At 35.6% G+C, this 27,933-nt stretch overlaps 1 protein-coding gene across 1 annotated transcript in view; it reads right to left on the reverse strand.

The window, feature by feature from the left end:
- COL19A1 (collagen type XIX alpha 1 chain) overlaps nucleotides 1-27,933 on the reverse strand; it is a 250,774-nt gene that overhangs the window by 121,039 nt on the left and 101,802 nt on the right. The window contains exon 15 of the mRNA XM_036414901.1: nucleotides 11,516-11,569. Within this exon, the coding sequence (XP_036270794.1) occupies nucleotides 11,516-11,569 (54 nt within the window). The remainder of the gene's footprint in view (nucleotides 1-11,515; nucleotides 11,570-27,933) is intronic.

The raw sequence follows: 27,933 nt of genomic DNA on the forward strand, positions 1-27,933 counted from the left end.
ATGTAGTCAATAACCAGAAAAAATAATTTCCTTAACCTCTCCAAATGTGGTCGGATGTCATCTTCATATCCAGCTTCTGAAAAAAAAATAGTCTCTAATCCCCTGACTTTCTCAGTACTTACAACAATTCCCAAGACCTAACCTGTACAATGTCCTATCCACCTCTGCGCAGAGCAGTGAGTCTCAGAAACCAGCTTCATTCAAGATCACTGATGGCTTTGCCTCGGACCCCAGCCTCTCTGATGCATCTGAAGCATTTCCGATCAGTTGACCACCTCCGCCCTTTCAAAACTTTTATTATTTCTCCATACTTTTAACAATCTCATTCACCTCTCAATCTACTACTTTCAAGATTTTGCCCTTAGTTATTTTCTTTCTGTAGTCTCTCCCTTGGCCATTCTACCAATGCGAGTGGCTTCAATTATCACCATAAATTAATGATTTCCTAATAATAAACTCTGTCCCTTTCCTTATGATCTTAATCCAGATTTTAAAGGGTCAGCACTTTTCCATTTGCAGATCCTTTCAGCAGATCTAATGCTATAGGCTTGGAGTTGACTCTTCCCTCAAAGAATATTGTCCTCCAGGGTTTTCTACTTTGGTTTAAGCCACTATCACTATTTCAGATTTGAAATGTCAGTAACCCCCGATTCCCCTGTTAATCCTCACCTGAGGATATTTTTCCATTGATTTTTAGAGAGAGTGGAAGGGAGGGAGGAAGAGGGTGGTAGAGGAAGAGACAAAGCACCAATGTGAGAGACACAGATTGATTGATTACCTTCCACACAGGTCCACATGGGGGCCAAGGATCAAACCTCAAACCCAGGTAAGTGACCTTGACTAGGGATCAAGCCTTGCCCCGTCAGTACTTGAGCCAATGCTCTGTTCATTGAACCACACTGACTTTTGATGCATAAATCCACTGTCTTATCTCTGTGCTCATTTTTTCCCCTCTGTCCCATTTTGTCCCATTTCACTTTGTGTTTACAAATGTGACCAGAGTTTTGCCTTTTATCACTTACTGATTAGACTAAAAAAACAGTTCTGTCATCTACTCCAATATAACTCTCCCCCCCACTCTCTCTTTCTTTTTCTCTCTTGGTGGTGAGGTGAATATTATCAAAGTTTTCATTATGTCTTCACTTCCACTTAAAAGCCATTGTGGACGCTGCTTTGGTAATAATATGGATGGTGTTTTATTCTGCCTCTGATGTAGATGGTATTGGTGCCAAGTTTGGTTGGTACCCAACTACCATGGTGTTGGCTACTAATGACTTCTGTCTGCACCCACCTGCCTTAGTCTACAGGAGCTGGAGATACCTGAAAAGGTACTTTCCCACCCTGACCGGTTTGGCTCAGTGGATAGAGCGTCGGCCTGCAAACTGAAAGGTCCCAGGTTCGATTCCAGTCAAGGGCATGTACCTTGGTTGTGGGCATATTCCCAGTAGGGAGTGTGCAGGAGGCAGCTGATCAATGTTTCTCTCTCATTGATGTTTCTAACTCTCCCTCCCTCTCCCTTCTTCTCTGTGAAAAAATCAATACAAAAATATATATTTTTAAAAAGATACTTTTCCTATTCCCACTCAGTGTGTTTTTGGGTATCAAAGCCTAGCTCCTTGCTCCAAGATAGGATAAAATCTATGATGCTCCTGATTGTCTTGTGGGATCAGGATGAAACTAGACTTCTGAAGCTACGTTTGCCTCCTTTTTCTTCTTTTTTCAGGTTTCTTTTATAAATCATGTGCACAAGAATTCCATCTTAGATTACTATGCTTTTAGGGAAACCCAACCTAAGCCACTTCCATGATATCTCATACAAAACAGGCACTAAATTTATTTTGCAAAATAAATTACATTTGTTTTCAATAGCTCTACTTCTCCTTGAAAAATGAAATATAACATATTGAAAAAACTAAAGTACTATCAAATTAAACTTACTTTGAGAATTCTGCGCTATCAACTAAAGTAGTTCAAGCCATCAGGAGAGAACTTGGGGGTCAACAGAGGTGGGGCAAAGACCCTTGCCAACCCTCCCTGCAACATGGCAGGCACCTGAACCTTCTCCCATTCTGAGGGAGGTCTCCTGCCCCCTTCGCTGCTTTGATTCCCATGCACAGCTCAAAGTGGGACCCAGGTAACAGACAGAGACTTGGCTGACAGCACCTGCCCTCTCATTGCAATAAGACTTTTTTGAGAGGTCTCATACCCATGGTGTGGGCAAGTGGGTTTTTAATATCCAAGTCCAGCCTAGCAGCAGGAATGCTCAGGCCCTTCTCAAGAAGGGAAATAATCAACTCCACGAATGCACACATGGTAAATGAGATTGATGCTAGAGTGTTGAGTATGACAGATGAATGATAGTCAATTTCTCAGAGGAGAGTAATGTGGCTAATGGAAATAAATGAATATTCTAAACAAAACTAAACAAAACTGATTGTACTGTTAAAAAAGCTATTCCTAAAGGGTTAACAAAAATTCTTATTAGCAGAGCATCCCACGGTAAAATTGCACAACATGTTATGAACCTAAAGTAGTCATAGTGTAGAGCAAAAAAGTTAAAATTTAAAAGTTATCAAGACTACAGTATAAAATTTCCAAAAGTCTCCTATTATTTAAAGTAAAAAAGGGGGTGACAGTGTAAGAATATCATGTAAGAAAAAGTATCCTGAGAATAATTTACATCTAAAAAATTTGTGCTTTAGAAAATTAACCTTCATTCGAAACACTAATAGCAAGATACCCATGAAAATACACACATGGTGACAAAACAAGCCAGGGGGAAATCATTTGGGAGGGGAAAAATGGAAAAGAATCCCAAATCAAATTTAAAGAAAATATCCCTTCATTAACTTTTGGTCGAGAATATGTTTGTATATTTTCAGAAAACAACTCTGAGACCATCTGGAATCCTGTAACAGAGAGGAATAGACAGAAGCACTCCAGCCATGAAGACAGAAGAGACACAATTCAGAGATGGAAGATGCTGACGATGCCTTAGCACACCAGCAGACAGCAGCTGAGGGTTGCTGAAGGATGCCCAGGACCAAACCAGAGACGGGCGGACCTGTATTACCACCATTTGTCCACCAACCAGATCTGAAATATCATGGCTGATATGTACACATAAGGAACTATCTGTCATTGAGATTGGGACTCAAAAGAACTGTTGGCCCAGAAAGGAACTCACTACAGACTGATTCATTTGCTTCTCAGCATAACCATTATGGCTTGTTGCAGTTTAGGTTCTTACAAGGGTATTTCTTGGATCACATGATCTCACACATCTAGAGGAAATAATGAACAACATAAACAGATACAGAGAAAGAGAACCAGTGATCAGATTCTCAAACCTCAGAGGGAAAGTAAGGGAGAATGGGGGTAAGGGGAAGAGATCAACCAAAGGACTTGTGTGCATACATATGGGCCTAGCCAGTGGCCATGGACAACGGGGGTTGGGGGGGTAGCATATCTAGGGATGGGTTTGGGATGGAAATGGGGGAATAAGGACAATTATGTGAGACCATAATCAATAATAAATAAATAAATAAATAGTTCAAAATACTATGGAATTGTACCAAATTAAGGTAATATTTATTAGAAACATAATTTGCTAGCTTTCAAAGTCACTAGGCCATAAAAATACTTCAAGTTCCAAATGTTTTGCATTTCTGAAAACTTATTTTAGTATTTCCCAAATTGATTAATAAGATGTAATTATTGGTTTTGGCAGCCATCCACACATATATTCACTGTGTCCAAATGGATAAATAACTTTGTACTTGACATTTCCAATGGTAAATGTACCAAGTAGGTACTAATGTATTCAGTGCGATGTGCTGAGTAAAAATATGGATGCAGGAGTATTAGCATATTGCCACTGTGGTGGAAAGTGTCCTCTCCTTTTCCATTCCCTTTAAGTGTTTATGTGGCTTAGTAGGTAATATTTTTAAGACTCTTTCATAGAACACCCGTCGCCAGGGTGCTTTCAAAGTGCTTGTGGCTTAATCCCATTATATACCAGGGGGCTGAGTTATGATGAAACACAGATTTAGATGAGAATCTTGAGTGATTTGCCAGAAGTCATAGATCAACCCAACTCTACAGTTGATAAAAAGCAGCTCTGACTCCCACCCCTGCTCCCCACCAACCAGGCAAGGCTGGTTCCCAACCGACCGGTAGTGCCAGATAAGCAGGCAATGGGGACATAATGTCACTCTTTACAATATGTAGAGACCACGACAGGACCAACAGGACGCATGTACATTTGTTCCTTATAATGTCTGGCCTTAATTAGATAATCAAGTATAATAGCTTTGGTTACATTCTCAATATTCTCCATTTTAAAGACATGCAATCTATACTTTGGTTTGAGACCACAAAATAAAACATGGTGCTCCTTGGGGGCATATGTGGGGAGGGGTTTGGTATGGGAATGGGGGGATGAGGACAATTAAGTGATATCATAATCAATAAAATTAAAACAAAAAACAAAAAACAAACAAACAAACAAAATGGTGCTCTCTCTCACATAGAATAACTAAGACATGAATATCCCTGCAGACTGGAGAATGGCTGAATGTTTCAGGAACTCATTTCCCTTATTTGATGAACTGGAGCGAGATTACAGTTCTCTTTCAGCTCTAACATAAAAAATGTGATGACCCTGGTATAGGCCTCCCTCTCAGGCCCCTCCCTCTGCAGTGGCTCCAGTCTCCCCAAACCTCAGGGCCTGGGTGTCTCCAGTTGGAAGAACTTCCTAAGAGATGGAATGCTATTTCCACAGCAGACTTAACACCTTAGGTCTGTTAATACAAACAAGCCACTTAGTGTCAGATTTCTGTTTGAAAAACATGAAACAATGCCTTCTTTACTAATCCAAATAACAGAGATAGCTTATAAAACTATTGTGTTACACAAATAAATACTCATTTGAATGAATAAGAAGCCTAACTCCTTGTGGCTTAACGACTCATACATGCATTATTGAAAGACAAACATTGGTTGCCATCTTTTTTTTTTTCCTGTGGTTGTTGTCACAGCCTTCCCAGGGTCCTTTGTCTTCTGTTTCAAGTGTTCTACAGAGACTCACTAATTAGAGTGAAGTTTACCACGGTGGACCACAGGCACACTGCCACTGGATGGTTATGATATTTAACTTGATCTAAGGGATGGCCTACTCTCACAAAGTCTGGGCTGCATCTCCTACTGTGTCTCTTTTTCACCAGTTCTAATTAGAGTGAGCTAGCAGTTGTCTCCCAACATCTTGTTCTTTTGATTTATTGTTCCCACCAGTCATGGAGTGCGAGGCAAAAGTGGAGGATTCTTGTCCTTGCTCCACAACTACTCCCTGGCGGACACTTGTCTTACATTAACATGTATTAACTTCTTCCCCTTCTTCCTGCCTTACTCCATTACTTCAGAAGCTATATTTGATGTAGCCCTGGGGACACCAAGCTAGAATGAGCAGGGGTATCTGGGTGGCAGGACACTAGGAGGAGATTTTGAAGTACAACTTTTTTCAGATAAAGCAGGCTGATGTCATTCCTTGAAATTTTGTCATTTTCTGAAATTCTGATTCTATATCTCGAGGGGCATTTAACTGACAAGAACCCTAAAATGCTATTAAAAAATTTTACAGATATTAAATCACACCTAAATATGTGAAACAGTAAGTGGTGAAGGCACATGCTTAATACTTAATCACATGCTATTTGGGACCTCATCAGTTAGGACTAGCACAGGAAGGTAATTTGTAAATGTTCTATTTTTGCCCTGAGAAATGCATCATATGACAAAGGGGTTAAGACTAGTATGTAATTCTTATCTTCTATACTGATTTCTCATTTAATCACTGAAATGAGGACTAAAACAATGGAAGCATGTAGGTGACTTCATACACACACAAACAACATATAGCACTCAAAGCATATAAGCAAGAACTAAGTAAAGTCGGATTACAAATGTGTATAACCTGTAAATATGATATATAGTGACACAGATACTTATAGTGTTTCGCTGCCTTACATTCCTAGCACAAATGCTACTTCATACAAAGAAAATATAAATGCAAAATAAATCATTATATGATTTAGGATATGGTAGAATTTATCTACTACAGTACATTTTTTTTCTCCCCAGGTGGCAAATTTAACTCAATAAAAGTTTTCTCAATTATATAAAATCATCCCATCATAAGTATTAATTTGAAAAGTCTCATAGGTAAACTGGAAATAGCTAGATCATCCTAAATGATGAGTTTCTAGAAAGACAGCAAGACAAAGCCAGCAATATCAGCCATTAAAACAATAGTGAAGGTTCCCCAAAGTGAGCTTCAAAGCTCTGCAAAAAAGAAATGCAGTGATAATTGTAGATTTTATCATTTTTATCTTCTGACTCTCATTAGTTTTATAAATTCTAGTAAGGTGTTGGGGGAAAACTGCCAATCTCTTGGGACCTGAACAGGGTATACACTTTCCCAGATACCCATTAGAAATGTCAGATAGGATCAAAGTTGATATCTTTTGTAAACTCTCAAGGCATCCTCAAGGAGACTATTTCATAGGAAGTAAAGTGGAAATTTAAAACATACGCAATTAACATGAACTACTCGTTGAATAAAGAACCTCTAAAATGTTACATAAAATATGCATATTTACACATTTATATATGGATCCAACCCCCCTTGCTCCTGTTCTACCTAGGACCAGAGCAGAATTATTACTTAAAATAATTTTCCTGTTAGCAATCCAAACTCTTGGTACAAAGACACTAGTCATAGCTTTAGTGAGTGAACATAATTTTTGTACATGCTCACTGTGCATTTTACCGGTCAATGTCAGTTTTAATACATAAGGATAGGAAAACAATCTCCTATTTCCCTCTAATTATACTGTACAACTAACCAAATTACTTTGTGAGCTGAAAATTTATCACTATTTATTCTTTTCTTCATAAGGTTCCTCTCCCAAATTCAGGCCCATGTAAAAGAATTGAATTGCAACTACAGAGAATTGTTAGTGGTTCTCCCAGCCCCTGAACTTGCTTCATTGAAACTCTGAGGTCATTCTATGGCTGTGGAGTTAGCAGTGTGGAATAAGCTATCCTAGAGTGGGAAGAAATGATTTTATACTGTGGGGGAGTAAGGCAGTCCTGACCTGCTTTACTGGTTTGCTGTGTTCTATGAAGCCTTCACTGAAGATGGGTAAGCTATCTGGGTAAAATTTCACTTGAAAAATATATCAAGTCCCATAAAAGCAAATCAGCTTAAGGAAAATTTTGCTTACATGAGTTCTATAGCATGTGCTGATTTCACAGAGGCAGTGATTTTGTGGTCCTTTTTCCCTAATGAGGCTGATATAACTCAGGGATTATTAAAACATTATTTATATTACTTGTATCTTCTCAGATAAAGGATATAAATCAATCAATCCAGAAACAAGCCAAAAGAAGGACAAGGTTTTTCCATGAATACTTGGTGAATTTATACATGATCAGCACAATTTATGCACTAAATAAGCATTAAGGCCTAAGCTACTCTATGATGAAGACACCAATCCTCATCTCTGATCCTTTAAATAAAAAATTTTTAGGTATTTCATTTTATTATGAAGCTGGATCAACACTGGGCCTCATAAAGCTTCTGGGATATTAGAACATGGGGGAGGACATACAAAGAAAGTAAGAATTCAGATAAGAGTTCAATAAGATGGGTTCAATGGAGTGGGAATGAAAACAGTCATTTTACTTTTTTTATTTTTTTTTGGCTAACTAGATATTCCCTTTAGTCAACTCCCACCGTACTACTCTAAATTTTTTTCCATTCTATAAACAGCTTCAATCACTAGCCTGCAGTCCTGGATTGTGAGAGGGATGTCTGACCAGTGTGATTGAGCCTAAATGGGCAGTTGGACACCTCTCAAGGGGTCCCAGATTGGAGAAGGTGCAGGCTGGGCTAAGGAACATCCCCTCCCATGCATGAATTTCGTGTACTGGGCCTCTAGGTTTTTTGTGTGTGTTTTTAAAAAAATATATTTTGGAGGATTCTATTAGGAATATTAGGAAATCCTATAAAAAATCCATATCTCAGAGGGAATGTTTATAAAATGCCAGTTCTTTTGAGATGTTCATCTAAATGTCAATGAATAGGGCTCAGCTCTAAATTTCCTCACTATTCATAAAGATACCTTTTCCAGAGTGCCCTCTAGTTCCTACCCTTATCCCTCTACTAGATTTCCCACTTCTGCCTCTCCTTCCTCACAATCCATCAATTCTATCAAACCTTTTCTTACAATTTATGTTTCCAAGTAGAGGCCTGGTGCATGAACTTGTGCACAGATGAGGTCCGGCTGCCCTCCCTTCCCATTGGGGCCAATTGGGTGGCAGAGGGGACATGGGAGGTTGGCTGATCAGCCCTGCCCACTGATCTAACTCCCAGTCAAACTCCTGGTCATATTCCAGGTTGAGGGGACAATTTGCATATTAGGGGGAGGAGATGTGGGAGGTTAACTGGTTGGCCCTGCCCACTGGTTTAACTCCCAGTCAAACTCCTGGTCATACTTCTGGTTGAGGGGACTGCTATTAGCTTTTTATTATATAGGATGCTCTCCTGATTATCCAACTAAAACCTTTCAGCTGGCACCAATTCCAACCACCTCTTTTCTTATCCACCATCTCTATGTTACAAATTTAAATCCTACTGAGCCCTCCTTGCATCTTGAACCTCTCTTATGTTGACTTATTGGCCCTGCAGTGTCCTGGCCCTCTGTCCTCCTCATGATGTTTTCTATTATAAACTCCAATGAAATGTAAAAATTACTGGCCTTATCTTTAAGTATGTGTGTATGTATATATACATATGCACACTCACAAATACATTTCTATGCCTAAAAGAGCTGAATTCTACCTAACTCTTGCACAGGGAAGAAATAGTGGCACTAACATGGACTTAAATGTAAATATGAAAGCATGCTCATTTCTTAAATGAATTAAGCATGCTCTCTTTCAAGTAGCTTATAAAACAGATTATATCACTGAGAATATTTTTAAATAATCATTTGTAAATGTGGATAATATCAATAATACTTACTTCTAGCTACCTTTTCTCTACAAATATAACACCTGTAAAAGACCAATAATAAAGACAAACCATGTCTAACAGTAGCTTTAAAGTCTGTTCTTTAGTTTCTTACACTGTATCACTCTTGATAGAAGAGAAAATAAAGGTAATATAAAATAATCTAGACTCTGCATATTTATAAATGGAGCAAACTTGCAGAGAACAGTGGGTGAACTTTATAAGTTGAATATATTCCTCCACAATTATCATGAAGAATAGATAAGTTTAATTTATTCTTTAACCCAACTTCTGAAATGTAAGTTTTGCTAGGGTACAATCTCAAATTCAAGCATTATTATTTTTTAAAAAGCCTCATTAAAATATTTTCTTTATTTTAGCTATTATGACAAAGACTCTCATAATTATCTTACAGGCCAAATTAAGACAGGTGAGTGGGAAGGAAGTAGAATTCAAATGTATTTGTTTATGATTTGATTATCATGCCACAGGATATTAATGGTAGACAAGATGGCAGCCTTTGAATGAAATGCCAGACCCTATTCTATTCAGGATACATTAATGATTTGAATGAGTACTTAGAGGGGAGACTCATCAAAATTTGAGACATAAAACTGGGAACTATTTCACTGGGGAAACAAAACTAAACTAAAAAGCCCAACTAATAGAATGGTATTATGGACTCATCCAGAAGATGAAATTTAATAATGACATGAATCAATTTCTACTCAGTGATTCAAAATGGCAACTGTACAACAACAGAATGGGTGACTATATGACTTGGCAGGGTTTTTCATTAAAACAAAAGAGGAGGAAATGAATTGACCACATGTCTGTATGCACAAAAGTGCAATATCATTGTGCCCTTAAAAATTTAAGAGGGTAGGTCTCAGGTTAAATGTTCTTCTCACACACACAAGCACATACACATACACATGTACACACATGTGCTCTGCCATCTCAAATTACTTAGCGAGTATAAGTGGGTGGTTTTTTTTTCAGTTATAACTGAAAAATCTGTTTATTATTATTTTCTAGATTATTGAGTTATACTTGATAATTAAAAATTGTGCATATTTAAGGTGTACATCTTTATGATTTGATATATAATACTTCAAACATGTTGTGAAGTATTCACCACAATCAAGCTAACTTAATCCAGCCATCATTTCATATTTACTGTTTTGTGTGTGGTGATAACACTTAAGATATACCCTTTTAGCAAATTTCAAGTATATGATACAGTATTGTCAACCTATGTTGTACATTAGAGCTCCATAATTTATTTATCTTGGATAACTGAAACTTTGTATCCCTTTACCAATGTATCTCCAAATCTCTCTCCCCACCCCCACTAATCACCCTCTACTCTCTGTTTCTATTAATTAGACATTTTTAGATTTCACTTACAAGTGAGAATATGCAGTAGTAGTTTTTCAGTATCTGGCTTATTTCATTTAGCATTATGTCTTCTAGGTTCATCCATGTTGTCATAAATGGCATGATTTCCTTTTTTTTTAAAGCTGAATAATATTAATTTTTGTATGTATGGAAATATATATATTTCCTTCTTTATACATTCCTCTGTCAATGGATATTTAGGTTGTTTCCATATCTTGGCTATTGTGAATGGATCTGTGATGAATAAGAATAAATATCCCTATACTATCTGTAGAAATTATAACATTTTGTCTTTCTGATAATAGCATTCTAGTAGATATGACATCTCATTGTGGTTTTGATTTGCATTTCCCTGAATAGCACCTTTTCATATACCTGTTAGTCATTTGTATGTCTTCCTTTGAAAAATGTCTATTAGGTCTTTTGCCCATTTTTAAATAGGATTATTGATTTCTTTGCTATTGAGTTCTTTATATATCTTGGATATTAATTAGAAAGTATAAGTTATCACTTGTTTTCCAGAAAGCTGTAGTTCTTAGAAGAAAAATGTTCCCTGGATGCTGAAAAATTCATTTAATTCAGAAACAGATGCAATATACACCTTGGCCATCACTGTGAGAACACAGAATAAGCTTAGAAATTAACTTCATAAGGTCATTTTATCCATTTCTCTGCCCCCAATGGGTTAAATGCTTAAGACAGCCTCAAAGCACAGATCTAAGGAAGTAATTTTTATCACTAAAGACTATTTAAATTTCTGATTCAGGTAGATTAATCAACTCTAAAAGGGAAAGGGGCTAGAGAGTTAAAGGGGTAACTACTGTACACATTTGTGCTGCCAATCTTGAAAATATATAGAATTTTCTGAATTGTCTGTCAAAATCTCAAATTTCAGCTCAAAACTCAGATGTCAGCCTTCAGACAGATGATACTTTCCTTATGCCTCTCTGCTTGTTATATTTTGGTTTTATTTTTATTAGTGTTCAGAAATAAGTAACCCCTGAATTAGAGATGCCTGCTAGTTGTTCCAAGTTTACTTACCCTCTGACCCTCTTTTCCAGGTGGACCTTGGGGGCCTTGAATCCCCAGGGATCCCTATGAGGAGAAAAGGACACATGTTAGTGGCCTGTTTTCTGTACACCCTCCTCACAAAGAATGTTGTAAAAATTAATACCTACTTTACTGTTCAAACAAAACTTTTAAAGTGATTTGAGCTCTTCCAAGATTAGACTATGAAATATATTAACAATGATGAACTGTCCTACTCTGAATGGTCTATCTTTATAGTTAACTCCAGAAAAGAAAAACGGTGACTCCAACCCTGGTGTGAGGTCTAATGTTCACTCCCAGTGAAATCTCTCACGTGATCAGAACCATGTTTCACCAAACTAATGTTTGCAGGCAAAAAAAAATATATTTAAACACTATAAACACAATTATGTTTTCCATAGAGAATAGCTCTGTAAGTATCGCTAAGAAAACACAAGGTATGAGAATTACTTCAACGTATGTCTATTCATAACATTTAATTTTTAGTATCATAGACATTATTTAATACTTTCTCACAATATTGCCAAGTGGTAGGGAAAACAAACATTTGTTTAGATCATAAAAAAGGCCCAGGAAATGCCTGATGTTGTTATTCTGAAAGTCAAGTCTCCTGATTCTTACAGTTACTATTACACAAAAATTCCGATTCATCATGACACTCAAAATGACAATACTACTGGTTATATAAAATCTTCGGCAGTTATTGCTAAGTTGTTACTGCTCTGAAAGCTCATTCTTAGTATCTCCTGATTTTTTTCTTCCTTGTTCACCTGTAATTGTGGGAGATCTAGGCTCTTCTTTCTCAGTCCACATTCTCTCATCAGTGAGCTTTGAATTCTCTAGGCTAATAATTCTAAGTTTTATAATCCAAGTTTATTTATTTTCTACATATCCAACTCTCTGCTTGACCATACCCATGGTCTCCTCTAGCTCATGGACATTCAAACTTAGGCATGTAAAACAGCAAACTTAGGACCCTCTCTCAAAAGTGAGACCTTCCAGCATTCCTCAACTCGATAAAACCACACAACATCCTCTTGGTGCTCATGACAAAATCTAGACTGCATCCTTCATACATCCCTGCCTCAAATTTCTTCTTCATACCCAGTGCCCAAGTTCTTTTAATGCATTTCCAAAGTATATTTGGATCCATCTATATTTATTCTTAATGCTCCCATTATCGATTCTTGCTTGCTCATCTGTAAGAGCTCCCTCTTTGACACTAGACACAGACCTACCATTCTCCACATCACAGCCAAACTGACCTCGAGGAAACCCAGACTGACTTTCCCTGACTTTCCACATGAAGAGATGGTGGCCTGTTTCACAGTCTCACAGTGCCTTACACTTGACCTTTAAAGTACTGGCTACCAGTTCATTTAAATGATTGTTCCTGCAATGATCAGTTTATCTCACAAGACTCTAAGGACAGTAGTAAAATCTGTGTTTTATTCATTGTGCATGTGCCTATTAATGTCTAAGTAGAAAAGAAAATTCATATAAGGAAATCGATTAACTCCAATAAAAGCTTTTGGGTAAAGGCAGTGATTTTCAAATGATTTTGCAAATACTTAGGATTAATTCATCATCTATTAAATGACTTAAATGGCTTGAATAAAAGAAAAGTCTAGTATATATATTCAAACAAACTTGAAATCACGTTCATTTCAAAAGAAATATTTTATTGTTACCCAATTTAAAAATAATTAGGATTCATTTTCATAATATGACCTTTTTATTTAAAAGTCATGGCTACTATTAAACTAAAACATCAAATGTACTTGTGATGACCTACTTTATCGTGTATATATTCAATTTTTCCTTTTTTCATAGAAACTAAATTTTCATAATTTTACTATCTAATTTATTTTGAATAGAAAAAGGTTATAAACATTTTAATTTTTTCATTCAGATAGGTTTCATTTGATTAAAGTTGTCAGAATTTAGTATAAATTGTTGAAACTAATTTTCTAAAAACATTAGTACAAAAAATTCTGCACATACCACTAATCCACAGTATTCTCTATAAATCTTTCTGACTCTTTCATAAAACACCAATAAAATATAGGTATTTATAATTTTCAATTCTTTTATCTATTTTGGAAAATTTTAATATTATAGGGACATACGGAGTCTATGTTTTACTGCCTTAGGCAGGAATAAAATCCTAGGAATGAAAATAAAGTTCTTTTTCTTGCTATGAATGTGTTATGTAACCAAGAAAATTTGGCTTATTAGGCCATCATAGGGTTGGTAAATTCCTAATGTGTATAAGAAAACAAATGCTGAAAACCAAATATAATAAGTATTAATTACAATATAATTATAGGGAGTTGTGACATTATTTACAAGAAGGACACAATCTTGGCTCTAGATTAAATGCTTTCCTCTTACCCTTAGGAAACTATTATCATTTCATGAATAGTCAAACTTATATATAACATTTTTGATATCCATCCAAATGCTGACAGCCCTTTCAGTGTTTTTAAATACGAGCCACTAAAAATACACACATCAAGTATTCATTAATGGAGTACAATTAGTTCTGAGCCACATATATCAGTAATAAAAGTTCCATTTCCTTTACTTTCTGAAGAAGTTACATAACAAAAGTTTACATAATGTAAAAATATTAAAATTGAAGTAAAATGTATTCAGGAGATTAAAAAATATATATGAGAATGTTTTGTGAGCAATGTCCAAACAGTAAGATAAAGTTCACTCACATATATAATCCACTTATATGCCACTTGGATCTTCATGATTCTGAATCCTCCCTTCACCCTTAACCTCTGCTAACTCTAGGACCTATTGAAAATTATTTTTAATCTCCAATGGAATACTCAGTATTTGAATTATTCACAACCAATTTTTAATCCCTAGCCACATTGCATTAATGTTCAGAATATTTTGGGGCTGCCCTTTATAAAATATTATTTGAAATTTACAAAGAAAAATTATATGATATTGTCATTAGTAAAGCACAGGCCAACAACTGCAGAAAAATCGTACTTTTTATAATGCATTAAAATTTGGTGATAAGTTATTATTCAAATTATCCAGCTCACTACTCCCCTCATTTAGTAAAGTCTAAAAATGGACTTACTTACCACATACTATGACAATTACAGATATACTGAAGCTCTAGCCTACTTAAATTAAACTTGGGTAGAGCCCAGCATTTGTCTCAGAACTCTCCCATAATTCATTCTTACTATGGTCTTGTAAATGCCATTATGCATGTATTTTACTTATTATTTTAACTAAGAGTTCTACAGGATTACTTATATATTTATTTTTAATTAAACTTATTGGGGTGACATTGGTTAATTAAATTATATAGGTTTCAGCCCTGACCAGTGTATTTCAGTGGTTATAGTGTCAGCCTGGGCACAGAAGGGTTTTGTGTTCGATTGCTGGTCAAGGACATGTACCCTGGTTGCAGGTTTGATTTCTGACCCAGTCAAGGCATGTGTGGGAGATAACCAATGCAATCCATGTGTTTCTCCCACATGGATGTTTCTCTCTCTCCTTCCCATCCCTTCCTTCTATTCTCCCTAAAAATCAAGGGGGGTAAAAATCTTTGAGTGAGGATTAACAAAATACAACAACAACAAATTATATATGTTTCAGGTATAAAATTCTACAATACATCACCTGTATACTGTATTGTGTGTTTACTTCTCCAAGTCCAGTCTCCTTCCATGACCATTTATCCCTTTTTTATCCTCTTCTACCTCTCCCTCCCTCCCTCCTTCCCAGAGGACAGAGGATTCATACCCCCCACCCCCATCTTCTACCACACACAGAAGAGACTCAATAAACACTTGGTAAATTGAAAGAAAAAGAAAACGCAGTGATTAAATAATAATAGGTGGTGGTGGCAGGGAATAGGTTTCTGCTGTCCATATATTCATATTCAGTTTTAAAACTTGGACTTGGACTTTAATACCTTCAGTCTCCTCTTCATTCCTCATAAAAAGTGAGGACATTCCTTGATGACAAAGAGTAAACTGTCTTACAGTTAGTTCATTTAAGAATTATCATTTACCACCTATAACATCGCCTCTGTTATGAAACTTACTTAAATCTTTGACCTCTACTTGACTATTTGAGATTTAACAGATTATAACATTTCTCTAGTTAGAAAATCATACCTTTAGTAACTGTGCACATGGCACATCTGCATAATGTGTATATTGTTTTCTTTGATTTAATTGGTTGAAGAATAATACCTATCTATTTCTTTCTACTTTTTCCCCATCCAGTTAGTCTGCTATAAAAATAGCTGTAAATTGTTTTATTCCTAAATTTCACAAATGTAAAGATTTATTACTTTTTGGAAAGAGAAACTTGAGAATATATTTAGGATAATCACAATGTAAACATCTGCATGTGTTTATCAGGCTTTTTTTTTTTTTAAGTGGAATTCTGGACAATAAAAATGTTGATCAATAACGGAAATCATGAGGCTGTTACATCTTTGGGTTAGGATAAAAATATGCACAAACAGTTCAGTCCAGTTAAGCCATTCTAAGTTTCAGTGGATACCTATTATAGAGGGTCCCATTTCACACAGCCTTTTCTGGACAATTGACAGATTATTTAAGACAGACTAGAGCTTATCATCAGGGAAGCTCCTGTAAATATTTAACTGGGAAATTACTTAGAATTAACTGGTTCAGAACATAATTTTGAAGTGTTTAACAAATACAGCAGATGTTTAGTAGAGTTAATAGGTTAGATTAATTGCATGTGAACACAGATAAATTGTGAAAAGAGGCAAGCCATATTCATAACTTCTCAACCAAAGAAGGGAGCTCAAGTGAACAAGGAAAGTCTCATTTTAATGTATTATTTACACTCCCTTGCCAGGAATGTTGAGGAACATATGATACCTAAAACTGACTTCAACAAAAATGTTGTGCAAGTAAGTGTATTTTAACTGTTATGATTATTGCTTTGGAATATGCTTCATAGACTTGAAACATAAGATTAAGCAAAAACTGAATAAATTCTTAACATGCCACTAGGGCATTTTTTGTGCTTCAAATAGAGTCCATAAAATTAAAATCGAAAACAGACTTTATCTGTTATTATAGAAAGTTTCATGCTTTAATATGAGAACAATGGGAACACATTTTATAAGTTGGAGACATCAGAACAAACTACAAAAAGCAAATAAATAAAAATATAAAAGGCATGCAGTCTAGTCATGGGAAGAGATTTTCATATTAGTTCTGAGAAGTGGCATTTAAGACTTTATGCTCATAAATTAAAGGAGCAACCATTTTTATGTTATTTCACAGAAGTATAATGACACAAGAAAGAATTTCCCTCGGGGTGTGTAAGTATTCAGAAAGAGAAATTCTATGTTATATTTCAAAAGCCTATCATTTTATCATAAGCAGTTGTCAGTGCATGCTAGGAAATAGGTGTCTTTGAATAAAGAACAATAGAATCTCTTCCATATACCAAAAGAAGCCCTTCAAGCCTGTCTAGTAACACTGGCAAGAGAAAAATAAGAACTGTCACTAGAAAGAATACTCAATGAAATATCTGTGTGGGCAGGAATGCTTCAATCAATCATTATCATTTACAGTAAACAGGTTTCATAACTACATGGACAATTTTACCCTACCTTTGACAATTTAAAAATTAGAGGTCATTTTTAGTGCTTTCAAAACTTAACTTCATTCTAAAGTCTTGGCAGCATTTTAAACACGAGACATAAATGAATTATGCTCTCATGTGGATGCAGGGATAGATTTTAATAATAATCTTTTTCTATGCTTTTGAACTCAGAAATCACAATTCTTTTTGTTATATAGATTCTGAAACAGCATGTCCTTAGTCAATACTGATTCAGTCAATTAAACTAAAAGTATTATAAATTAACTAATAGAATATATAGTCTGTAAATTGGATTCTGTGCTTTTCTCTAACAATGATTTTTTGCCCTTATTTGAGACATTCCACTTCATAAATTGTATATATTTTTGGTTCCTTTCCACTTTGTATATTACCTAGCATAATGGATTGCATTTATCGATAGTAGGTGTTAAATGGATGAATGACTGCTAAGATTCTGATTCTTTATACTTCTCTTGGTACTTCTGCTATAGTGAGAACATTAATTGTCCTAACTACAGAAATTCCAATTTAGAAACTTACATTATTCATCAACAAATCCCACTTGATATAAAAGTAATTCAAGTTATAATTCTTATACTTCTATATGAAGAAGTTAGTCCTTCATTAGAGGAAGAAATACAACCTAAATTCTTTGATTTATCTCTTAGTGATGAGCATTAAATACTTAGTTTTTGAAAAACAACAACATGAACTGAAAAGATTAAAGCATCTAATCAAAACATTTATTAATAAGAAGTAGAACCAACCAAGTTACTTAAAATGTTATCATTTAAAATAATGTAGTTTCACATTTGGTAATTATTCTTGATTTACTTTCATTTATTTGTCATAAGTAATTTTGCATTTTGGTCATATCATGTTTGTAATTATTCTAGTCTATGAAAAACTGTGTAGATTTGCTTTATTTGCTTCACCTAATAAATGAAGTCATTTGATTTTTGTGAACTCAAAGGTCCATTGACAAGTAAAAATAAATTGATAGGCTATGGTCTGTCAAATTCACTTGTATCATGTCTTAATGATTTATGAGGGAAAATATATATGATTAATTCAGTTTTAATGATTAGTCTGATCAAATAACAGTCTGTATTTCTGGACTGGAATTTCCACAGGTGAGTGTCCACATGGAAACATGGTTCTATTGCACAAAACGGGAATAATCTACACATCCTAATAGGCTGTTTTTAAATGCATTCTGATGTTTTCTGAGGAATGGACAGCATAATAGAAATATAAGTCCAAATGTAATATCATCAATAACTTTTGTGTTTGGGTTAAGGAACAAATGACCAGAATGAAGAAAACTTAATCTAGTAATTTCAGGGTTAAAACATAACTTAATACAGAGATGTTCACACATCACATGAAAGACTCAGGTATTTAATGCAGATAACTGGAATGATGATTCATACAATATCAGGCTAAGTTACAACTGAGTAAGCTGGTGAAAGCCAAACTTTTAAGAGGGGAAAATGCTGCATATTTTAATAAAAAAATTTCAATATTAAAAATATACATTTAAGTACTTTCTCCTAGGAATTAAGACTTAACTATATAGTGCATTTTGGTAATTTATGCACTATTTAATCAGTAAAGTAGTTACAAATTCTATTTATCAGCTTTTTATAGATAAGTTTTATATTGATAAAAAAGACTAATCCTTGAAAATATTAACTTGTCAGACTTAGTTAAGTACATCTGAGGGATAACTTCCTTTTGCTTTTAAAAATTTTTACTAAGGACATGCTTATTGATATAGAGAGAAAAGGACAGATAATTTGATCTATTATTTTCTCATATCAGGGATTGGATCCACAACCCGGGTATGTGCCCTGACCAGAATCAAACCCCACAACCTTTCAGTGTACAGGACGATGCTCCAACCAACTGAGCCACAATGGCAAGGTCTCAGTAATGCATGGTATATTGTAGGTCAATGGACAAGTCAGTCTATATACATATTTCTTTAAATAAAACAATTTAGAAGTGGAGTAAAACATTTACCCCTCATAATCACACCTACTTAATGATTGGTTAACTTAAGGCTGTGTCAGAGTAACTTCAATTCAGTGCTAGTGGCATTATAAGATTAGTTGTGATGTGTCATATTGACCCTTCAGGATATTGTTCCTATTTCACTCTTCAACCTGTTGGGTTGGCAAATCAATGTTTTCCAAGTAAACAGAACTGATGTATCAAAGCCAGAAACAAATCACTTCATTTTCAAGCTACCAATCAAGCACTAGAAAGTTAGCATGAAAGTAAATTGCAATTATTGTTTTCATAATATTTCAATAAAATGGAGGAATCGGAAAGTTATTTTCAAGCTTCTGAAAAAGAATAGTGTATCAAGTGAACAAATCAAGATAATTTGAGAGTCACTGTATTAATATAAAGCTATAACAAGAATACAATCAATAGTGGGTAAAAAGATAATACAAACAACCCATAAAAAGACTTTCATACTTGCACAGAACCAAAAGACAGAAGCTCATCGTCATTTCAACAAATCCTTTAAAAACCTTCACTCACTCACAATAACAAATTAGGAAGAGGTTAAAGAATTGGCATTGAGTACCTGCTATTGTCAGAAATCCCACTAGTCATTTTACATAAGTGATTTTATTTAATTCTAACAATACTAAGAAATAGAATTTTCCCTTTCATAGATGAGAAAAACTTCCTAAAATAACACTGCAAATAAGAGGGGGACCTGAATCAAACTCAAGTATGTCTGACCCAAAACTCTACCCCACTTCCAATGTATTCTACTTCCACTTCCAAGAAATATTTGGAGCATAACATTTATGTGAATATGCATCATCATAGTGCATGAATGGAGTTTCAGGTCAATCTCACCAGATTTAAAACACAGTATCACTTTTATGTTTTTTATACATAAAGGTATTAAACCTTCCAGAATATATTAGGAAACTAATAAGTGGTTGTAAAACAGGGTGGCATTCTATAAAAAAAAATGGAATGAAAAATCAACAGCCTGAAGGGAAGTAAAAATAGCAAAGCCCCAGAAAGCCATCTGAGGATAAGACTAGGTGAGGAGCTGAATGGGGCAGTAGTAAGGTTAGTAATTCTGTGGTAAACAAAAGAACAACCACTTGCTAGGGTTTGTTTTAAAAGGTATAGCATGCCTAAGAGAATTCTTGGTGACAATTCTCCATCCATTAGTTTGCATTTCTACTTGTCTTGCGAGTCACTAACTGCTCTATGTTCTGAACTATATTTTTACCCTTCAGGTAGTTGTCTATCCAAAAGGCGACCTAGAAAGTGCCAACTTAATTCTGGCTTTGTCACCAAATGCTCTTGTTGACTTGACTGACATGTCCTAGACTAAAATGATAATGGCCTCTTGGTTTAGCACATTGCTCACTCAGCACCCATTTGGCTAATGTGGAAGACAGAATGGGTCTCTGTAAGTTTTATTAAAATGTCGTGTCCTTGTTGATGAATTTGGATTGCTGCCTCACATCTAGGGAAAAGATCAATTCAGAAACTTAAGGAGAAAATAATCTGGCTTTCTAAGGTGAATTTGGGTAATTTATAAGATTTGTTTAGCTGGTTGGGTTTGGGGTCCTATAGGTTGGCCTCATCTACTTGCTTGGGGTTATGAATGGTAGCCCTAAATAAATGCCATATGCGACAAACTGAACACTTTTGGTCTTAGCCTCTGTTTGTAGGGATAATCAGAATGGTTGATGGAGTAGCATACTCACAGGAAAATTTGCCGGAAGTCAAGTCAGTAACACAAAAAAGAGGGAGGAGCCGAAACCGGTTTGGCTCAGTAGTAGAGTGTTGGTCTGCGGACTGAAGGGTCCCAGGTTCGATTCCAGTCAGGGGCATGTACGTTGGTTGCGGGCACATTCCCGGTGTGGGGTGAGTAGGAGGCAGCTGGTCGATGTTCCTCTCTCATCGACGTTTCTAGCTCTCTATCTCTCCCCCTTCCTCTCTGTAAAAAAATCAATAAAATATATTAAAAAAAAAAAAAAAGAGGGAGGAATATTGTTGGGAGACAATGGATATTTCCGGGGTTTTTCATGTTCCTGCGTGTCTTATGAGGGAGATACTAAATGCCGTTTTGTTCTGCACTCTCTTATTAAGGCTGTTTCTATTGAAAAACAAAGGGCAGGTTTGCTTATTGTTCTGAATATTAAAGAAAATGTCTTCCTCTGGGGCAAAGAGAAGGTTTCCTTGTAGACCAGTGGTTCTCAACCTTTCTAATGCCACGACCCTTTAATTCAGTTCCTCATGTTGAGGTGACCCCCCAACCATAAAACTACTTTCATTGTTAATTCATAACTGTAATTTTGCTACTTTTATGAATTGTAATGTAAATATCTGTGTTTTCTGATGGTCTTAGACAACACTGGTAGTAGTATGGGTCATGGCATTAGAAAGGTTGAGAACCACTGTTGTAGACCATTATGAAAGAGTTGGGTTTCCTGAGCATGGAGTTCCTCAGTTATGACACAAACATACTGTGTGTCAGTACCAATGGATTACTCCTGAGGCCTGGCAGCAGGGAAACCAATTTCACACCTTTCACAGTTCTTGACACTGGTAAGTCAAACCTTGCTCTATATTGGAAATACATCTGATTTAATTAAATAATTCTTTATATTTAGTCTCTAACCTTTTAAAATAATGTGATGAAATAGAATTTAAAGAAAAAATATTATTGCCGAAACCGGTTTGGCTCAGTGGATAGAGCGTCAGCCTGCGGACTGAAAGGTCCAGGGTTTGATTCCGGTCAAGGGCATATACATTGGTTACGGGCACATCCCCAGTAGGGGGTGTGCAGGGGACAACTGAATTCAGGGTCTGCATAACTCCTAAACTACATTTCATGCATTTCTGGTTTGTTAAAACAGTTGAATAGTTAATTGGAATAAATATAGTTCTAATCCTTTTAGAGAGCAATCATTTTAAAATTCCATTTTATAGATAAAAATATTAAATTCTTAAATAAAGTGGAATTGAGTTAAAGTAATTTCTGTGTAGATTCATGACTTAAGTACACATTTTTATGCATATAATTTTTTTTAAAGTCTTATCTATTTTATAATTTTCCATTGGCACATAAGATACATTTTAATGTTTTTCCTAAATTGCTAAATATCATGACATAAAATAGTTCTTTCATAAAAGTACCAAAATGCCAAAGTAGAGCACTTTTAGGACAGAAAATTTGACTAAGTTTTAAAATACATAATTTAGAATTCTGATAAAAACATTTTAAAATGTCTTTTGAAACAGAATCAAACTATAAACAGAAGGGCAGAAGGAGCTATTCTCAAATCATGCATCCGATGAAAGATATATAAATCACCTCCCTGACAAATGAACTGCTGGTAGGTTTTCTACAATATAAATCTTCTCTCAGGCTAAACATAAATCTTTCTAGGGCCTTCAGCATCAACTCCACAATATTTCTTCATAGAGTCAATAAAAATAGCCTTATAGTATAGAAATGCTTTCTATTTTAATCAACAAATTCATTTATATGTCTCTTGCCCACAAATTTTAGAAGAAGGCTGGGTTTTTGATAAAATTTCGACTGCTTTCCTTCTACTGGCCCGCTCGTACCCTAAACATCATTGAGCTGGATCGCAAATTTCGGAAAGTTAACAATGAATTTAATGTGAATTCTGAAACATTTTAAGGCTAATAGTATTAATTCAAATTCAGGCAATTCATAGAAAGAGCATATAAATAACCCATATTTTAATATGAAGGAAATCTAAAACAATGTTAAATTAAACTGCCTGTTAATTACTATGCTACAGAACATATGTTTATTCTAGTCAGAACAGAAAGAGAAATTATGCTTCATGCACATTTAACAAGAATACAATATTTCATTCACTTAAAAAGAGAAGGCCTGGGGTGAGACAGGGGCTGGGAGGAGAGAAGTAAAGGGCAGAGAAATTGGGGGACACCTGTAATACTGTCATCAATAAAATAAATTTTTAAAAAGAGATGGTTACAGTTCCTTAGAAATTTTAGTAAAAAAATAATTATTTAGTAGTTGAGTCTGTGATTTAAATGTATTTAAAGTGAATAACCAAATTATAGCATTAAAATTCTAGTAAAAAATATTTTTTCAGAAATAACTAAATGTTTTTGGGTAGTACCAGCATAACTACAGTTGTACAAATACTTGTAGGACATTTATGTATTAATTTCAAATGATGAGTTTAAAAATGAGCAATTTTATAACCAACTGGTTGCTTTTTTCTTAAACCTAATAGGTTCCAAAAAGGCAAAAACAGTACCTTGTGTAGTGTCTGACTTATAGAATTTGCGTAACTGGGCAGGTTAAAAGGAAGGAGGAAGGGGCTATCTTATCTACTGAGCATTTCTGCACCTTGTTTATGCTAATATATATTTTTTGAAAAAGGTTTTGCAAGGCTTCCCTTATATGAATACTGTATTGTCTCTTGTGCATTAGGGCCATCTTTAATTTGTATGTCATCTGACTTATAAACAAGCAGCTGCAATTTCCTCTCAGTTGCTTAAGGTATTTAGGTAGCTTTCATAGGGTGAAATCTGTCCTCCATCTCTGTGCCTAATTTTCCCTTAAGCTGGATTTATCTGGGCCCTAAGGAACTGGCATTTAAAGTCTCATTTAGTAAGCATGTCTAAGACACTTGCATTGTTGACTCTCTAAACCTTTGGCTTCTGTGTAAACATTTGGTGCCATCAGCATCTGATAACTCCCCAAAGAGACAGGGCCAGAGCCACACAGTCATGTTCCTTGGGAACTAAAATTAGTGGGTAAATGATGTGAGGTAGCACTGTGCCGCCTTTCTCCACCCGTCTCTTCTGACATGACACGCAAAGGCCAAAAGAGAAGAGAAGGAAAGAAGTATTAACCAGTTGCCTCATTTTAATAAGGCCTGGCTTCTGGTAAGGATTTTAGCAAAACTTGACTATAAAAACAGCAGTATATTTATTTGAGGAGAAGCTGGAAATAGTGAGTAAATAGTAAGGACATAAAACATATACACAAGTTTAGGAAGTTATATGGAAAGACACACTACATTTACACAGAATTCAGATTTTAACAAACGACAAAGAACCGAAGGATCTGTACTTATTATAGCTGCATATTGAAATGTAAAGATTTATAGTTACATTTAAATGTCAAGAAAAAGTTAATGTAAAATGCCAAAATTGTAAAATACAAATAAACCAGAATGGATCTTTAACATAAATTTTCATTATAATCTTAGATACATTGTTTTTTAAACAAACTTGGAAGTTATTACATGTTTTTCTTATTCAGTGTTGGTTTTAGCCCACATAAATATAGGTACTGGGCTGCCAGTTGTATAAAAGTGTAGCACATAAAATTATGAACAGTACATAATACTTGATAATGATAATAAATAACAAAGTTATTGGTTTATGTGTGCATATATATGTAAACATACATACACACACACACACACACACATATCAGAGGCCTGGTGCATGACATTCCTGCACTGGGGAGAGGTGTCCCTCAGCCCAGCCTGCCCCTCTCACAGTCCACCTCCTCTATCGATTGCTCCAAAGAGGGAGGCCCTGCCCATCTACTGCAGCCTGCAGGCCGGTGGCCTGGGCTTCCCTCTTTGGGGTGATTGATCGTGGAGCCCTCCAATCAATCACCCCATGGAGGGTGGCCTAGACCTCTCTCTTTGGAGTGATTATGGAGCCCTCCCCAGCCCGATTGATTGCCCCGCCACCGGTGGCCTGGGCCTCCCTCTGCAGGGCGATTGTGGAACCCCCTGCAACCAATCCAATGGCACCCGCCATGGCTGGCCTGGCGTCAGTGCGTGTCCTAGCGTGGTCATCTGGACAGTCTTTCTGTTGTTCGGCCATTTCTGTTGATTTGCATATTATGCTTTTTTGATTATAATTATACATAATACATGTACACATATATATTTTTTACTGTTGACTGTATTACAGATGTCACCCAATTTCCCCAACTTTGCCCCTCTCCACCCAGCCCCCACCCCACCCCTGGCTTTCATGACATTATTTTTCCATGTCCGTATCTTTTTATGCTTATTTTAGAGCAGGGCTGGGGAATGTGCAGCTTGTGGGCTGTATAAAGCCCATGACATTATTTGGCCTGGCCCTGCCAACGCAACCGCAGGCAGGACTCAAAATTCAACAAGTCTAGGATGTTTTTTTTCATAGCAACATAAATTTATACTAAGTGAATTATATTAAGCAAGGATGTTACAAATATCCAACTGGCCCTTGGCCAAATAAAGGTTCCTCATCCCTGTTTTAGAGTATAGTCTCTTTACCTATAAATAAAAAGTTTGCTGTATAACAGTATGCCTGTTACCCAGGCAGCAGTCTCATACATCTCATACTTTGTCTCTTAATCACATCATTTCCTCTTGTACTTGGTTTAATCTTGTGTTGTTTGGTATAGTAATATGACATACAGCTTATAGCCTAGGAGCAATACACCATAACATATAGCATAGGTGTACTGTAGGCTATTCCACCTAGGTTTATGTAGAAGTACACTTTAATGTCTGCTTTGAAAATTATAAGTGCCAACAGAAGAGATATTTTAAGCTCATCAGGAACTCACTCTCCCCTCAGTTTTATTGGGATAAAATTGACATATAATATTGTGTAAGAGTCAGGTATACAATCTGATTTTATACACACATAAATAGTGAGATGAGTATCATAATTAGGTTAGCTAACAACAACATCATCTGATATAAATACCTTTGTGTGTGTGTGTGTGTGTTTTGATATCATTTAAGATTTAGTCTGTTAGTAACTTTCAAATATCTAATACAGTATTGTTAACAGTAGTTACCATGCTATACATTTGGTCCCCAGAACTTACTCATAACTTTAAGTTTTTATCCTTAACCAATATTTTCCAATTTCCCTTATTCTCCACCTCAGCAACCCTAATTCTATGATCTGTTCCTATAAATTTGGTTCTGCATATAGGTGAAAACATTTAGTATTTGTCTTTCTGATTTATTTCACTTAGCATAAGACCTTCAAGGTCCATCCATGCTTTTGCAAATGGAAGGATTTTCTTCTTTTTATGGCTGGATAATTGTATATTCATTTACTCATTCATCTATCAATAGACTTAGGTTAGTTCAATCTCCTGGCTATTCTGAAGAATGCTGAAATGAACATGGAAATACAGATTGTCTCTTTGAGATAGGACTGCATTTCTTTTAGATATGTACTCAGATCATATGCTAATTCTATTTTTAATATTTTGAGTAACCTCCACACTATTTTCCATAGTGGCTGCACCAATTTACAATCCCACCAACAATACACAAGGGTTTCATTTTTCTCCACAGCCTCACCAACAAATTTTTGCTTGTTTTTTTTATAATAGTCATTCTAACATATGTGAGAGGATTTCTTATTGTGATTTTGATGTACATTTCCCTGATGAGTTGTGATGTTGAGAATCATTTTATGTACCTGTTGGCAGTTTGTATGTCTTTTTTGGAAAAAAAAAGTCTATGTAATTACGTGTGTGTGTGTGCGTGTGTGTGTGTGTTTGCTATTGGATTATATAAGTTTCTTATATATTTTTTATATTAACCCCTTATCAGATATATGGTTTGCAAGTATTTCCTCCCATTTCATAGGTTGCCTTTCCTTATTTCTTCTACACTTGGCTTCTTTCATTCCTTTATCCATCTCCTCCACTAAGACCCAATTTTATACCACCAGTTCTAAGGAAAGTATAACCAAGAAACAAAGTAACATTTCATTAAAATAGATTGATAGTTTTATATATTGGATTTATGAAATAAAATGGTTCTACATGATTTTTAAAATTTAAAATAATAGCCAAAGCACAGTAATCCACAGGGACATGAAAATACCAGTGATAAACACAATCCTCAAAAAGTCCTGTATCCAAAAGGATTACCCTGCATCAGTAAACTTAGTGTTTCAGTGTGCTCAATTACTATTGCTCTCAATTTCTTATTAAGCAAAATTAAAATAAAACCAAAACAAATATGGTGTGAATGCTTTCCAGGGAAAAAAGTGTTCAACATTTCCCACCCGTATTTATTCAGGGCAGTTCAGGTCTGTATGCTTGGTCTCTGAGGTTCTATGTGCTGGACTTGCTAATGCTGAGTCCTGCTCAAATGCCTTTCAGCATAACGATTATTGCTTATCTCATTTTTTATTCTTATAAGTATATTTCCAGTAGGACATGATCTCACTCATCTAGGGGAAATGGTGAACAACATAGACTGGTGAACAAAAACAGACCAAGAGATAAGGAGCCATGGGTCAGACTGTCAGACCTCAAAGGGAGGGTGGGAATAAAAGGGAGAGATCAACTAAAAGACTTATGTGCACATATATGAGCCCAACCAATGGTCAAGGACAATAGGGGGGTGGGGGCATGAGTGAGGGGGGGAATTGAATGGGGGGATTGAGGACAAATATATGATACCTTAATTAACAAAGAAATTAATTTTTAAAAAAGGATTATTGATGGATGTACAAGTGGGTTGTAAATGTGCAGATGGAAGGTACTGGTCATCCTCTAGAATCAATTAATCAGGAACCAAATCACCGGTACTAATAGAGAGTCTGCATTTCCTGGAAGTGCTTCTGAAAGTTGTCAGGTTGGGTGTTTTTGATACAGATGCTGAAGTATCTAAAATGTTGGCTCCGGCTCTGAAAGAGGAAGTTGTGGAGAAAAGTATTCGACACGCCTTCAG

This window comes from Pipistrellus kuhlii, unplaced genomic scaffold (assembly GCF_014108245.1).
Source record: "Pipistrellus kuhlii isolate mPipKuh1 unplaced genomic scaffold, mPipKuh1.p scaffold_m20_p_5, whole genome shotgun sequence".
In the NCBI taxonomy this organism is placed as follows: Eukaryota; Metazoa; Chordata; class Mammalia; order Chiroptera; family Vespertilionidae; genus Pipistrellus; species Pipistrellus kuhlii.